At 45.8% G+C, this 16,651-nt stretch overlaps 3 protein-coding genes across 3 annotated transcripts in view; all 3 read left to right on the plus strand.

Annotated features, from left to right (window-relative positions):
* Positions 1 to 4,597, plus strand: part of LOC311162187 (arylacetamide deacetylase-like 4) — a gene marked incomplete at its 3' end in the record, with an annotated part of 31,420 nt that extends 26,823 nt beyond the window's left edge. The window contains exons 4-7 of the mRNA XM_084220394.1: positions 152 to 337; positions 2,417 to 2,633; positions 3,010 to 3,073; positions 3,823 to 4,597. Coding sequence (XP_084076520.1) covers positions 152 to 337; positions 2,417 to 2,633; positions 3,010 to 3,073; positions 3,823 to 4,597 — 1,242 coding nt within the window. The remainder of the gene's footprint in view (positions 1 to 151; positions 338 to 2,416; positions 2,634 to 3,009; positions 3,074 to 3,822) is intronic.
* A 2,645-nt stretch (positions 4,598 to 7,242) lies between these two features.
* Positions 7,243 to 10,973, plus strand: LOC311162188 (arylacetamide deacetylase-like 4; the record flags this gene model as incomplete). Its single annotated transcript, XM_084220395.1, has 3 exons — positions 7,243 to 7,441; positions 8,859 to 8,922; positions 10,199 to 10,973. The coding sequence occupies 3 exons, from the start codon at positions 7,243 to 7,245 to the stop codon at positions 10,971 to 10,973; spliced, it is 1,038 nt and encodes a 345-aa protein (XP_084076521.1).
* Positions 10,974 to 12,631: 1,658 nt separating this feature from the next.
* LOC311162048 (arylacetamide deacetylase-like 4) lies at positions 12,632 to 16,324 on the plus strand (the record flags this gene model as incomplete). The annotated part of the gene is made up of 4 exons (XM_084220165.1): positions 12,632 to 12,793; positions 14,403 to 14,619; positions 14,804 to 14,867; positions 15,550 to 16,324. The coding sequence occupies 4 exons, from the start codon at positions 12,632 to 12,634 to the stop codon at positions 16,322 to 16,324; spliced, it is 1,218 nt and encodes a 405-aa protein (XP_084076291.1).
* Positions 16,325 to 16,651: the final 327 nt, after the last annotated feature.

A 16,651-nucleotide genomic window follows, 5' to 3' on the forward strand; every position in this document is an offset into this window, starting at 1 on the left:
AGGAAAAGATACCTGCTAATGTATTTGGGAAAGGGAGGAGAAAGGTTTTTACTGGAGCAAACAAAGAACAGGAAGATTAACAAAGAATCAGGAAGTAACAAGACAAATATATATTGGAAAGTCAAATCAAAGACATGTCAGATCACTGCAGTTCAGCAAAATGGCAGTTGTACTCACAGTGGTGGTGTTATTCTTAGCTGGTTTTCTTGCTTCATTTATATTGTTGGTCATAGGGGCAATTAATTTTGATTTTTCCAACTCAGAAATTCCTCCTGGAGTGACTCAGCCTGCAAAGCTCCGAATCATTCATATAATTTTAATATGCACAGCTGTGGTGGTAAGTGAACCTGGTGTGATTTCTGGGGGAGGAACAGAGAACCTGTAGATTTTAAACTTCCTACTGTGCTAGAAGCCTGCATGGAATTATGTTCCAGAGAGCAGAGCAGGGCATTGCTGTCATGCTGCATGTTTTATTGAGCTGAGTGTTGCTGAAGAAACTTCTGACACTGCACTGCTCTAACCCAGTCCTGCCCAGCTCTATCTTAGGCGGTACCTAAATGCTGCCTTAACACAAGTGTGTGAAAGTCTGACTGTGCTTCTGCCCTGACTTGAGCTGACCTAGCAATGATTTGATTTATAATGTTTAGTCATGTTGGATCAGTCATATTTCTATTCTTGGCTCAGACCATACCAGATGTCTTTGGCCCGTGCCTCCAAGCTTTTCGTGGGCATGGGGATGAGAATTCTGTATTTATTTTGAATATAAGTGAGAAGCTGAGCATATAAGAATTGGCCTTGGGAAGGAAAAGTTTCTGTCACACAAGTGACAAAATTAGGTAACGTTGCCCAAGAGGAGCTGAAGGAATTTTTCTGCATAATTCCTGCAGCAACTAAGCAGGGAATGGGAATGAGGGGCTCTGACCAGCCCAACTTCTCCAGGTGAAGCAGCTTCTAAATGTGTGGGAAGGTAATCAGTCTCCAAGAGCAGCACTCAACATCTGGTGAGCTCTGCTGACAGGGGTGCTCACTGAATCACAGGTATTTCTATGTAATGATAGGTGTAGAGATGCTCTGATGAGACATGGCATTAGACAGGAGGTAACAGAGGCTGTGCATATGTTTACGAAATTAATTTAATGGAATATCTGCAAAGAGATACAAGCTATTTAAAATTTAAAATGGAAAACAGAAAAAAATTCTCTGTCAGAAATATTCTAGATTATGGTCAACCATAGTAAGGGATTTTAGATATATGTATTCTCATGCTTTGGCTGCACAGAAGTTGTAATTAGAAAGAGATTACATCACTTAAGCAGCTGGAAAAGCCAGTTCTCTTTTAATCATCAATCCACTGCCCACCATAAACCAGCATTGTATGCTGCAATGTAAGCAACACAGGGTGAAAGAAAACAAACAAGTCGAATGTAAAAGTTAAAATATCATCGGTATTGTTCCATTCCTGCTTGGAAAATAGCAAATACAAAAGAATAAATAATTTTATCATACAACTGGAGACACTAAGACTAGTTTCTGTAAAAAATTAAAATCAATACATTGCAAAATGTCTTAGTTTCTTCAAGAAATCTTTCCTCAAGATCAGGCATGGAGAATATAAATATCTGGAATAGCTGAAAAAAAGGCCTTTTGTAGATAAATATATTGAGAGTTATGACACTACTGACAATCCATGCAAATGTGGCTGGCTAATAAGAAATATTCATAACAGAATCTTGAGTATTATGAACTTGATCCAAATATTCCTAAGGACCAAAGTACTGACTGGCATGTCTGAACAGTGCATTTCAAAACAGGATATGCCTTTTCTTTTATTTATGCAAAGTTATGTTGGAGCACTACCTCTGATTTGTATTAATTTCCTGGTATCTGGCATGAATATCTCTATGGCACAGAGAATGAACAGAAGTTCATTCCTACTAAATATGTCAGGATCTTCTTGTCAGTGCATGGCACACATCAGTGAGACTCAGGAAATGGATCAAAAAGCAATTATCAAACATATTCTTAACTGAGTCAACTCTACTTTGGGCAAGTGTCTGTACCATGAAAATCAGCACCAGATGATCATCTTTTGCTATGTTTCCACATCATCTGGGGGGGAAGGATAGAATAACCAGTGAAAACCAAATTTGCTTTCAAAGTTAGGTAAAGGACCTGCTGAGTCTGTTAATAATGCATTATTTGTTCTTCATTCATGTAACTCTCTCATAACCCCTCCTGATGCTGCTGTTACCTGTTCAGTTTTCTCCTATACCTGTACAACTATTCCATTAGTTTATTACTGCCCTAAAAACACATGACATATAGGCACTGGGAGTTTACTGTCCACACAGTTCCTTTCCTTTGGAAAATAGAGTGTCTCTTGAGTGAGCTCTCTGTTCTCTTTGCCTTTGAACAGGGAAAGATTCTGGAAAACTTTGGCATCTGCACTCAGGTGAGCTTTGTGCGGTACATGCAAGGAAGAAAGACTCTGAGGGCGGACCCAAAGCTCTTCATCAAGGATCTGTGGTTTGAGAAAGTGCCTGTAAGGATTTACCAGCCTAAGGCTCCATCTGCCAGCCAAAGGAGAGGAGTTGTGTTTTTTCATGGAGGAGGATGGGTATTTGGAAGTCTTGGTAAGATATCTACCAGAAATATTTCAGTTAAAGAAATACATACTTCATAAAAAGCAAAGCTGGTTGTTTCTTGATCTGTAGCAGTTACAAACTTTGAATATAACCACAGGTTCAATCTTGTAATTCTTGCTGCCAGAAGAAGGCATCTGCTGTGGATCATTTCTTACAGGATTTTTCTTACAGGACAATGATATAAGGGGAAAAAATACTGAAATAGGAAGATGAGGAGGTACAAAGAACTGAGGAGCTTTGCAGGAAGCAGCAGGGAAAAGTAGAGAGCATTTCCTTCTTGCAATTCTTTGATTTCTCTAACAGATAACATTTCTTCTCTGGAGATAAAATGCACCCCAACCTAAACCCACCAAATCTCTTTCAGAGACCCATGAAGAGCTGTGCCGCTTCATTGCCAGAGAAAGTGAATCTGTGGTTGTATCTGTGGGGTGAGTCTTTGCTCTTGCTGATTCTGAGAGATTATTTCCTATAGTGTAAATATCACCTCCTGTCCCCTCAGTCATAGCAACAATCTTCCTCAGAGAAGTGTCTCTGTGGGACTTCTCAAGTATGTAATTTACTTCATTTGCTGTTGCTTGGAGACACTGAAGACTCATTTGGGCTGTTTTCACTGTCTGATTACATCACAAATTACACTTTGGGATATCTAGCTGGAAAATGAAGTTTTGAATGAATATTTTCAAGTTCCAAACTCAAAACTGATTGTAAACAGATTGTAAGCTATGTGATCTCCTTAACGCTCATTCAAGGAAAGCCTGCTGATGCTTAGAGAAGCACATTGTGAATGACAAGCTAATACATTATCAAACTACTGTCATAATAGTTCAGATTACAGGGATATGTAACATAATTTACGTAACAAAGATATAAACCAGAAGTCATTTGTGTCCAACCCATGAAAAACAAGCAGAAAGTAACTGATTGTCAATAAAACCTATATTTAGTTGGCAGTTATAAATAAAGCCTTTATTTAGTTCTTGTTAAACACCTAAGAGACATCACAAACAGATGATATCATAACAATATAATCTGCACCACCTAATCTTATTGATGGTAATCTTATGGAGACAATTAAAACTCTGCAGAAATCAGGGTGTTCCTGGTTGCAGGAACCAGGGCTTTAGCAATACATTTCAAACTCCTATTTCATTCTGTTACACTCCTCTCCGTGTCCCAGGTACCGTTTAGCCCCTGAGCACAAATACCCCGCTGCCTACGAAGACTGTCTGAGCGCCAGCCAGCACTTCCTGCAGCACCTGCAGCACTACGGCGTGGATCCTGCCCGGGTCACCGTCTGCGGGGACAGTGCTGGGGGCAACCTGGCAGCTGCTGTGAGCCAGACCCTGGCAGGCAGCTCAGACCTGCCCAGACTCCGTGCTCAGATCCTCATCTACCCAGGCCTTCAGGCCCTGGACTTCAATTTGCCGTCCTACCAACAGAACCGGGGAGTCCCTCTGCTATTCCGGGAACGTGCTGCTTTCTACATGTTGCAGTATCTTAATGGAAATGCAACAAAACTGGAAGAGGTCTTGGAAGGTTCCCATATTCCTCCAGATATTAAATTAAAATATCAAAAGTGGGTGAGTCCAGACAACATCCCTGAGGAATTTAAGGTCAGAGGCTACAAACCACGCGTGCTACTTGACTGCACAACTGAAGTTTTTGAGACAGTGAAGAGATTCTGTGAGCCCACGCTGTGCCCACTGCTGGCTGAAGACACAATTATCCAGCAGCTGCCAGAATCTTTCATCCTGACCTGCGAGTACGACGTGCTGCGGGACGATGGCTTGTTGTACAAGAAGAGGCTGGAGGACAACGGGGTTCGAGTGACCTGGTACCACCTTGAGGATGGATTCCATGGGATCATAAACTCATTTAATAGTTACTGGTTGTCATTTCCATCTGGAAAAAGGGGCCTTGACAGCATTGTGAATTTTCTAAGAAGCTTATAGCAGCATTTTTCTTAGTTTCTGTATGAACTGCCAAATTTCTGTGGTTTTTCATGCTTCTAAATTCCATATAAGAAGTTCATATAGGACAATTTGTTAATAAGAATTCATACCAGTGTGATCACCATATAAGACATTTCAAGAATAATTTATTTTAGTGTTGTGTGAAGTAGTCCATGTGCAGTCTGCCTATTTTAATCATCTGTTTGGACTAGACACTTGTCCAGTACAAGTGGTGTTCTCTCAGTACACATAAACAATGCAGTAAAATTTTAAGCCAACATCTGGTCTGACCTGTTTTATTCAATTACAGTCAACGATTTCACTCTTCCTAGAAGTGTGTGTTTTAGGAAAGGAGAAAGACACTGACACTTCAGTGCTATAATGCACAGCCTGTACTCTCTGGACACGTAGCACCTCAGTTTAAGAGTCCCAGTTTGAAGAAGATGTCTGTTGGCTAGGTAATCAGTATTTTATACTCAAAAAATGAAGTCACATTAGTTAACATGACTTTTAGAAATGTAACTGTTCCCAACAGAAATACTCTATTGACAGCTTTGTCTAAATTACAATGGGGAAAATGCTTTGAGTGTTTTCTTATGTTTATCAAACATATGTGTGTGCTGAAAAACTTGTGCTTGAATAGAATCCTAAAATCAGAATGGTTTGGGCTGGAAGGAACATTAAAGCTCATCTCATACCAAAGCCCTGCCATGGGCAGGGACACCTGGTCCAGCCAAGGTTGCTTCAAGCCCCAATTAATCTAACAACAAAATAGGAGTGATGCATTTACTTTTGCAGAGCCTGTTACTTACCTTTTTCCCCCCCACCCCTCCCTTCTTCCAATTTTCTTTTCTAAAAGTCCCTGTTAAAGGTATGTATTCCAAACCATGTAAAGCATGCCCACAATGCAGGAAGTGAATGTCCTAGCTGCAGATCAGCTGCAAGGGATATTTCAGTCTCCACATTCGCTGGCTCTCTGTCATGGACTAGAACTTCATTCAGGAATCAGCTTCAGTCTCTGAGCAGTCACTGTTATCATCCGCAATCCAATAATTCCATATTTAATGCCAGACCCTTTATCAGTCCCTCAATTACCATCAAGATAAACAGGAAATTAAACACATTGACTCTTCTCCAATGTGATCGCTGCTGGCACATTGCACAACATTTCCAAGGACTTTAAAGTGAGCAACACCTGAGAGATCTCTTCCAACTGGGACTGCTCCAGGCCTTGCTGTTACCTGAAAAAGCCAGTTCAAAGATAGCTGTGAAGACACATCACCTCTAGATACGTAAAATGGCATTTTTTTATCTAGTGCCAGTGATACTGCTGGTGGTTTTTGTTGCTTCATTCATATCAGCACTCATAAGAACAATTCAAACTGAGTATGCCAATTGCAGCATCCCTCCTGGAGTGAACAACCCTGGAAAACTTCGACTTGTTGTTGCTGCTTTGATTGTTGCATCTACTTTGGTGAGTAACTCTGCCGCAACCTCTGTGAGAAACGTTGTTAGATGTTAATTTTGTTCTACGTGTAAATACCAGAATCCTGCCAGCTCCGTCAAGGCTTAAAAGATGGCTTTTCTCTTCTGGGGGCTGACTGGAGAGGACAGTGTTTGGAGAATCATTTGTTAGACCTCAGTCAGATTTTCCCTATTACATAAGAATTAAGTCAACCATTAGAGCCCAAGCTTTCTCAGCTGAGCTTCCCTAATTAAATTTAAAATTAAATATTTATAAAAAGTGAGATTGCTTTGATTTCCACTTTAGCTAAGCACACGTGATGTTTTTAGGCCATTCTTGGGGCTTTCCAGTCACATGGGAGGCCGTGTAATGGAAGCAGCAGTAATGGGAGACTGGATGCTTTCAAAGGAGACAAAAACAAAAACCCCAGAAACCTTAGAGGGATGAGAGACACTTGGGAGCGCTGGCAAGGCCTCCCTCACCAGGAGCCCCGTCACCAACCACCCTTCACTCTCCAGGAACCCCATCACCAATTCCCTTCACTCTCCAGGAGCCATGTCACCAACCACCCTTCACTCTTCAAGAGCTCCGTCACCAATTCCCCTCACCAGGTGTCCCTTCAATGAGTGTCCCTCACCAGCTGCCCTTCTCCAGGTGCCCCCTCACCGGCTGCCTCTCACACAGTTCTCCCTTCTCCTGCTTCCCCCTCACCAGGAGCCCCTTCACCAACCGCTCATCACTCTCCAGGAGCCCTGTCACCAATTCCCTTCCCTCTCCAGGAGCCCTGTCACCAATTCCCTTCCCTCTCCAGGAGCCCTGTCACCAATTCCCTTCACTCTCCAGGAGCCCCATCACCAATTTCCCTTCCCTCTCCAGGAGCCCTGTCACCAATTTCCCTTCTCTCTCCAGGAGCCCCTTCACCAACCATCCTTCACTCTCCAGGAGCCCCATCACCAATTCCCCTCACCAGGCGTCTTGTCCCTCACCAGCTCCCTTCTCCAGCTGCCCCCACACCAGCTACCCCTCACCATTTGCCCCTCACCAGCTGCTCCTCACACCGCTCTCCCTTCTCCTGCTTCCCCCTCACCGCCTGCCCCCTCAGGGCTGTCCGTGCGCGGTCTCCCCTCATCTCACCCCGCCTGTCCTCCCTCTCTCCCAACAGGGCAGGATTTTTGAGAAGATGGAGCTGTGCAGCAGCCTGGCCATCAAGCGCCTCGTGTTCTCCGGGCGGAGGCCGGGCCCGGCGCCGGGGGTGCGGCAGGAGGAGGCGCGGCTCGGGGGGGTGCCCGTGCGGCTGTACCGGCCCAGCGGGCCCTCCCGGCACCCGCTGCCCGCCGTGCTGCTGTTCCACGGCGGCGGCTGGATCTACTGCAGCCTCGGTACGGCCCCGGCCCGGATCTGCCGCCGCCACAGCTCCCCGGCACTGTCCCTGTTGGCCAGGCCTTGCTTTAGCACACACCGTGTGATTGTGGCCGACGGAATTCCGGCCTCCACACAGACGCTGATGCAAAAGTTTTCCTCATGTTTATATACTTTTAGCAAGCAAAGAAATTGATGCCCGCTTCTTCTAAATTACTTATTTCTCTTTCATGAATTGGTGTTCTATCCTCTTTAGGCTTTTTAGTGTATTTTCCGTATGGTAGAGATTTTCCAAGATACTTTGTTAGCTGCTGCTTCGGCTGGATCTGCTGCAGCCTCGGTACGGCCCCGGCCCGGGCACTGTCCCTCTTAGCCAGGCCTGGCTTTAGCGTTTTTCACCTGTTTATATACTTTTAGCAAGCAAAGAAATTGATGCCCGTTTGTTCTAAATTACTGTCCTGGTTTAGGGCAAATTAGGGAGAAAAACTCCAAAAGGGGGCTCCTCTCCCCAACCCGTTCGGGAAAGATTCCTCGGAGAGAAGTGGAAAGAAGCTGTTTATTTTTTAAAAAAAAAAGGCGGGGGGGAAGGAAAAATAGTCCAGGAAAAAATTCTGACTATTTAGCTAAACTAACTAATGAGCAGAAGCAAAAAGCAAGAGCAAAGCAGGAGTAAAGCAGAAGCAAGAGCAAGGGCAAAGCGAAAATCCAAGCAAAAAGCAAAAGCAGCACTATGTACTGCCCTGTCTCTGTGTCCCGCCAGCCTTGGGGGAGCAGGCTGATAACAAAACCAAAACATTTGCTCTTCAGAGCCAGTCGTGAAGGCACAGAACATAATATCCAGCATAAGCAGAACACACGAATGGGGATACAAGCATCATAACGTCAGCCTAGGACAATTACTTAATTCTCTCTTCCATGAATTGGTATTCTATCCTCTTTAGTCTTAGTGTATTTTTCCTCTGGTAGGGACTTTCCAACATACTTTTGTTAGCTGCTTCTTTATATTCTGGTTTCTACAAAATGTCCTTGGAGTTCATAAATTCTGCCCTTTTTGTATCCAATTTCAACAACTCACACCCTCTCCTTGTTCTTTGAAGCATATCAGGGTTAGTTTGACAAAACTTTAAAAAGTTTCAGTGATTTTCCCAATCAAGTCAACAATAATAGTCTGTGTAAAGAAAGTTAGCTACATGCTGCCTAAAAGTGATTTAAGACTAGCACATTGCTAATAATTAATATACTGGGTATGATTAATTAAAACAACAATTAAAGATTAATTTGAAAAGTTATATAAGCTCCAGCCACTGGAAGACTGAACTCTGGCTGGGTTTTCCATCCAGAGCTGCAAAGGGAGGCAGCAGCAGGGGGAGAGAGGGGAGAGGGATGAGGGGAGCTGGACCATTTGTGTGCAGTAAAACATGCTCTGATGTGTTTCAGATTCCCATGAAAGGATCTGCCAGTACATTGCCAAGGAGAGCGGCTCGCTGGTGGTGTCCGTGGGGTGAGTTACAGCCAGCTGCCCCACAGAAGCCTTTGTGCCTCTTGCTGCAGGGATGTGCAGCTGGTGGGAATGCTCCTCTTCAGGACCTGGACACCAGGATCCTCATGGGTCCCTTCCAACTCAGCATTTTCTATGATTTTCTCAGGATCCCAGCCCAGAATTTCAGGGGGGCTGTTTGTTTTTAATTTTTCTCCCTGCTCCATCAGCTAACAGTGCAGACACAGCCCACAGTAAGGTCCATGTGTGTCCCAACATAGAGCTATGCTGGCAGCACACAAAACCAAGGAATGCTTTCCAGATGAGAGTCTCAATGTGTTGAGAAATGACTAATAGACCAGCTTGGAAGGTGACAATTCACTGAACCATTTAAATAGGTGTAATTACCTTGTGAACTTCAAGGAGCTTTCTAACAGTGAGAATCAAATGCTAGTAAGTAATAATACTACTAATTAGTACTATTAATACCAGTAATACTGAAAAATATAACTGTCCCAGTTATTTAACTAAAGAAAAAATAATTATAAAAATGAAATCTCAGTAACAGTGAGGTGCAGATTGATTAAATTAATTAATCCACAAACCAGAAGCAATCTACACTAGAAGAGAAAAATGAAGTTATATCACTTAATTTGTGATCAGGGCTGCTCTCGGAATATCCCATGCTATATTCTTGCAGCCCCATCCTACGGCTCTCACTTCTCTGTGATTACTCATTGGACAAATACTTGTTTAGTAGATAAAAATACCTTCATGAGTTTTTCTTCCTGAGGGAAAAATTAGTCCAACTCAGGGAGAACCAGGATGCTGTAGAAATTTTGTATTTACACTTATGACATTTCCTTCTGTTACTTTTGTGTGGTGGTGTTTGCAGGGATCTCAGGATGAGGGAAGAGATGAGAATCTTGACTCCATGTTTCAGAAGGCTGATTTATTATTTTATGATACATTATATTAAAAGAAAATTATATACTAAAACTATAGTAAAAGAATAGAAGAAAGGATTTCATCAGAAGGCTAGCAAGGAAAGGAATGGAATGATAACAAAATCTTGTGACTGACCAGAGAGCCTGAGACAGCCTGACTGGGATTGACCATTAATTAAAAACAACCACATGAGACCAATCAAAGATGCACCTGTCGCATTCCACAGCAGCAGATAATTATTGTTTACATTTCGTTTCTGAGGCTTCTCAGTTTCTTTGGCGAAAAGATCTTAGCAAAAGGCTTTTCATAAAATATGTCTGTGACACTTTTGCTGTCTCTGTCTATGTCCCAGGTACCGTTTAGCCCCTGAGCACAAATACCCCGCTGCCTACGAAGACTGTCTGAGCGCCAGCCAGCACTTCCTGCAGCACCTGCAGCACTACGGCGTGGATCCTGCCCGGGTCACTGTCTGCGGGGACAGTGCTGGGGGCAACCTGGCAGCTGCTGTGAGCCAGACCCTGGCAGGCAGCTCAGACCTGCCCAGACTCCGTGCTCAGATCCTCATCTACCCAGGCCTTCAGGCCCTGGACTTCAATTTACCGTCCTACCAACAGAACCGGGGAGTCCCTCTGCTATTCCGGGAACGTGCTGTTTACTATTCTCTGCAGTACGTGCAAGGGGACACATCAGATCTGAAACAGATCTTGGAGGGCTCTCATATTCCTCCAGATATGAGGCTGAAGTATCAAAAGTGGGTGAGTCCAGACAACATCCCTGAGGAATTTAAGGTCAGAGGCTACAAACCACACAAGCCCTGTGAATTCAAGCCTGAAGTTTTTGAGAAAGTGAAAAGACTCCGTGAGCCCACGCTGTGCCCACTGATGGCTGAAGACACAATTATCCAGCAGCTGCCAGAATCTTTCATCCTGACCTGCGAGTATGACGTGCTGCGGGACGATGGCTTGTTGTACAAGAAGAGGCTGGAGGACAACGGGGTTCGAGTGACCTGGTACCACCTTGAGGATGGATTCCATGGGATCATAAACCTGTTTGAATATGGTGGTTTGTCATTTCCAGCTGGGAAAAGGGGATTGGACAGGGTTGTTGAATTTATAAAAGGCCTGTAAAAAGAACTCTCCTTCATTATGCTTCTCCCACTAATGACTCTGCTTAGGCTCTCACACTTCAGGTAGTGCTGCTCTGCAAGAATGTGACACCTTTTGATGTGTAAAAGACTATTTTTAAGATGCATGAACTTCAAATTAACACAGATCTTTTCATTGTGAGACTTCTGACACTTCAATCTTTTGAGAGTACAATTTTTCTATGTGCTGTGATTTTTTTCAAATTGGCATCTGATTAATTCCTTTTCTTCAATTACTAAATTATTTACTTTATACAAATAATCTATGTGGAATGATTTGGATTAAATGTTGCTCACTACAGCCAGTTTATTTGTGATGTCCATTTGATAAGCTCCAAAGCATGACTTAATTTATCTATAAAGTATAAGCTGGGTAGATAGTGAGGGAGGGAAAACTCTGGACAAATAGGCAGAGATCAAGATCTCAGTGAGGAGACTGAGCAAATATTCCACGGCTGCAAAAGTAGCAGTGCAAGGCCAGAGTTGATGGGGCACACCTAGCTGGAGGCAAGTAAGGGCTGCTCTGATTTTGAAATAATTTTAGCTCTACAAAGTCCTTTTTAATTTTGCAAAGTCTTCACTATGCCTACAGAGGTCAGGATATAGTGTTGAGATGAAATACTGACATCAGGATTTAGAAAGGCAGGAAGGATGAGTGAACTGGGCTCTTGGTCTGTGTGTACTGAAAAGTACAGCTTAAAGAGAGAATATCAAGGAAAATGTTTTCATGTTCTTCCAAAGGGTGTCCCCAGTATTAACTTTTGCAGAATCTGTACTGTGATTCTGTGCTAGAATCTGTCAATTTGTGCTTTTTCCATGGCTTGAGCTTTATTTACAGGGTGAGACAGTGTTTTCCCTGACATGATGCTTCATTACACCCTGCTGATGAAAGCAAGGAAGAACAGCAGTGAGCACACTCAGAACGGCCAGACTGAGGGCATGGAAATCACAGAATTGCTAGGGTTGGGAATGATCTCTGGCGATCATCCAGTGCAATCCCCCAAGGCAGGGTCACCTGGAGCAGGTGACACAGGAACACATCCAGGTGTGCTTCGAACGTCTCCAGAGAAGGAAACTCCACACCCTCCGTGGGCACTGTCCCAGTGTTCCATCACCCTCAATGTAAAGAAGTTCTTCCGCATGCTGAGGTGAAACTTGCGGTTTAGTATATGCCCACTGCTCCTCGTCCTAAGGAAATCCTCAGGAAAAAAATCCTACAGTGCTGAGAAAAACAGAACTACTTACAAAACCAAATGCTGACATCCCTTAGGTTTCCCTGCGCAAGGGCAGCCCTTACTGAGCACGGGCAGCCAGCCCCTGCTCTCCCCTCCCGCCGGCAGAGCCCCGCGGAGCTGCGGGCAGCCTTGGCGAGCCGGCCGGGGGCGCGGGGGCCGTGCCAGCCCGGGGCGGCGGGAGGCGGCGCCGGGCGCGTCCGTTCCCCGGTACCGCGCGCAGGTCACGCCGGGCCTCCTTGAACCGAGATTACCCGGCCGGCGCCTCCGGCCGCTCCGCGCGGCTCCCCCCGGCCGCCCGCACCATGACCCCTGCGCCGGCTTTGCGGAGCGGCCGCACTCGGCCCGTGACGGGGCCGCGGCTCTGCCCAGCGCTGCCGGGGGAGCCCCGCAGGGCCGCGGCCGGGCCATGGCGCTGCTGCCCGCGCTGCTGCTGCTGCTCCTGCCCCTGGCGGCGCTGGCGGCGGCCGCGGTGCTGCTCGGCCGGCCCAGCTACGACATCCCGCCCGGGGTGAACCAGCCGGCCAAGCTGCGCCTGGTGCTGACCCTGCTGCTCGGCACCGCCGCGCTGGTGAGTGGCGCTGCGGGGGACGAGGGGGCGTCGGGGCGACCCGCGGGCTGGGGGCGGCTGTGGTTGCACAAACACGGGGAACCGGGGCAGGATCCGCGTGTCCCCGCTGTCCCCGTGGGATGCTGGCGGTGCCGCATCATGAGGAGGGGATGCGGGGAGCCCGCCCTATCGGGTTCTGCCCCGGGGTATCCCCCGATCTGGACTCTGCAAGGGCACCAGCGACCCGGACACCGCCCCCGATATCCCCCGGTCGAGGATGCTATCCCGAGCATTCCCCGTCAAGGATGCTGTCCCGAGCATCCCCCGGTCGAGAATGCTGTCCCAGGCACCCCCCGGTCCAGGATGCTGTCCCGAGCATCCCCCGGTCGAGGATGCTGTCCCGAGCATCCCCCGGTCGAGGATGCTGTCCCGAGCATCCCCCGGTCGAGGATGCTGTCTCGAGCATCCCCTGGTCGAGGATGCTGTCCTGGGCATCCCCGGTCCGGCTGCCGCGGGGAGCAGTGCCCATATCGCGGGCAAACCCCGTTCCCGGTTCAGAGCCGTGCCTAGGGCGGGCTGGCGGAGATTGCGAGCGGCTGATGGCAGCCTCGAATTCGGGGCTGGGCTGGTGTTTTGCGTGATAACTGCCCGCACCTTCAGGCGAAATCACCTTGCACAAAACGAGCTGCAGTCCTTCAGCTGCTCCTGCCTCGGCTGACATTTATGGCACGCAATCCGGTTAGGGCTGCTTTACTTAATCCCTGGACTCTCTTTGGCAGTGTTGCATAAACGGCATTAGAACCCTCCTCAGCTCTGCATCTCTTACTTGCTGTCTTTGAATTTCTTAAAATCTTCAGTTTTGTAATTTCTTTAGCCACAAACATCATCCCTGCTATCACACAGACTTTGTTTTCCTCCACACAGATTCTTAAACCGTTTACATCCTCTTTAAATTAAATTTACTGACAAAGCTGCCCAGCAATCCTGAACCCCACTAGCAGGTGACAAGACAGACTCACTGGGCATTAAAAAGAGGGATCTTGTTCAGCCAGTGACTGGTAACTGTTTGATTCCCAACTTCTTGTTTCACTTATTATTTCACCTGTATTCTAGCTTGCAAGAGCATTGGGAAGGGAAGGAACTTCATTTTGCTCAGTAGCTCTGTTGTGTGAATAAAAAGCAGTAACCAACTCACACAATACAGCTCAGCACTTTAGATTTGCCAATTCACTGAGTTTTATGGTCTAATTCATGAATATTAGTTTCAGCAATGAAGAACTGTTTCTACATAAAGCATTTCGTTGTTGTTATAAAGTATAAATGAAACAAGAATGACCACAAATATGTGCAGGACAATGCTGATGATTAAAATATGTACTCCAAGACAATCACTTTGGCTGATCTTTATAAAATTCCTGATGTGATGTTACAATGACATTGGATTGGAAGAGTGCAAGTAAATTTTTCTACAGACTGCAGGATGTGAGAACTTGGGAAAATTGTTTCATTTCCAAATCAGAGTTCCATGTTTCTTTAAAATGTCCTCCAAATGAGTTTGATGTAAGTACAACGCGGACCCTGGCTAACTCCAGACTTTTAAAGATGCCTTAATGTCTTTTACCTTTAACAGGGAAGGATTTTGGAGAAGACTGGGCTTTGCAGCCAAATCACTTTCGGCCGATACGTGCGACAGGGGCGGAAACTAGGGTTGGATCCAAAGCTCTTTATCCAGGATCTGCAGTTTAATGAAGTACCTGTGAGGGTTTATCAGCCTAAAGCTACCTCGGATGGGCCAAGGAGAGGCATCCTCTTCTTCCATGGAGGAGGCTGGGTGTTTGGAAGCCTTGGTAAGATACTTCCCGGAGGAACTGTGTGGTGTAGAAAGAATATTCTCATCTTTGTAGAAGATTGAAATAAGATGTGGTTTCAGTGTGTGATTTGAGATCAAGTCTGAAACCTGCCAGACATTTCTTAGGCTGTCTCAAAGCTGAGGGCAGAAGTGAAGCACTGACAACAATATTTCTTTTGCAGATACCTATGAAAAGGTGTGTCGCTACCTCTCCAGGGAGAGTGACTCAGTAGTTGTGTCTGTGCAGTAAGTGATCACTACCAGTTCTGTAGTTGGGAGATGATTGTTGCTGTGGGACCACAGCAGAGCTGTGCTGGTGTTGGAGATGTTCTTTTTTGGCACAGGAATTTCTGTGGGAGTCAGTCAAGTTCATAAAGAGAAAAATAGTGATAAAGAAGATTTCGCAGCCCTTAACTATTCATGCCCAGAGATACTCCGAAAAGATACAAATGGAAATATTTGGCACGCTAAGTAAGTCTATAAAAGCCAATTAAAAACTTAGGTGAAAAAAGTCTTCCTTGTGCTGAACATATGGACATGTAATAAGATGCCCCAAATAATTGGGAACTATGGGAAAAGAGAGTAATCACACTGAAATCCTTCCATTTTACACATAGGATGCAGAGGCACAAAATTAATAAATAATCTTCTCAGAAGTACAGAGGGAGTTTGCACCATCATTAAGAGCTGTTTAATTCCTTGTTCAGATCATTAATCAGAGACAATCCTACTTCAGTTAGTCCTTGTGGCTGAACTCACCATTTACAGTTTATCTGCAATCCCAAATGGAGGAGCAGCTGTTTGGAGGCACTGAAGATCCCAAGCTAGAGCCAGGCCACCCCAAAATGATAGGGCTGAAAAACAGCATATGGGACCATTTCCTGGTTACTGCTACTGACATTTCCTTCTTCTCCTCTCCGTGTCCCAGGTACCGTTTAGCCCCTGAGCACAAATACCCCGCTGCCTACGAAGACTGTCTGAGCGCCAGCCAGCACTTCCTGCAGCACCTGCAGCACTACGGCGTGGATCCTGCCCGGGTCACCGTCTGCGGGGACAGTGCTGGGGGCAACCTGGCAGCTGCTGTGAGCCAGACCCTGGCAGGCAGGTCAGACCTGCCCAGACTCCGTGCTCAGATCCTCATCTACCCAGGCCTTCAGGCCCTGGACTTCAATTTGCCGTCCTACCAACAGAACCGGGGAGTCCCTCTGCTATTCCGGGAACGTGCTGCTTTCTTTGCTTTGCTGTACCTCAATGGGGATGCACTGCACATGCAAGAGGTCTTGGAGGGCTCTCATATCCCTCCAGACATGAGGCTGAAGTATAGGAAGTGGGTGAGTCCAGACAACATCCCTGAGGAATTTAAGGTCAGAGGTGTGAAGCCGCTTAGGCCCACTGATTTTATTGCTGAAGTTTACGAGACAGTGAAGAGATTCTGTGAACCCAACCTGTGCCCACTGCTGGCTGAAGATTCTGTTGTTCACCAGCTGCCAGAATCTTTCATCCTGACCTGCGAGTACGACGTGCTGCGGGACGATGGCTTGTTGTACAAGAAGAGGCTGGAGGACAACGGGGTTCGAGTGACCTGGTACCACCTTGAGGATGGATTCCACGGGATCATCAGCCTCTATGATTATTGTGGCTTCTCATTTCCATCTGGAAAAAGGGGATTGGACAGGGTTGTTAACTTCTTAAAAAGCTTATAGTAAACATCTTAGATTCCATGAGTCTGTTCATGCCTCAACCTAGGAAAATATCTTTTTAGGATATTTAATATCAGGTTATGGGTAGTGAATCAGGGGCAGCCATTAACAATGATAAACAAGGCTCATCAGAACCTCATTCCAGCTGTTAGTTGGAACATGGAATATGCAAACCTTATACAAGCTTGTACCATGCTGCAAGCCCTTATCTTTAGCACTGCTAGCAAAGTACAGTTCTTTGAATGGGCATCCTGGTTTGCTCCAGTTGTTTAAAAGAAAAAAAAATCTGTGTGAAGAGAAGCTGTGTGTTAGCAGGTGTGTGTGGTGTGA

This window comes from Fringilla coelebs, assembly GCF_963513975.1.
Source record: "Fringilla coelebs genome assembly, chromosome: 22".
Lineage (NCBI taxonomy): Eukaryota > Metazoa > Chordata > Aves > Passeriformes > Fringillidae > Fringilla > Fringilla coelebs.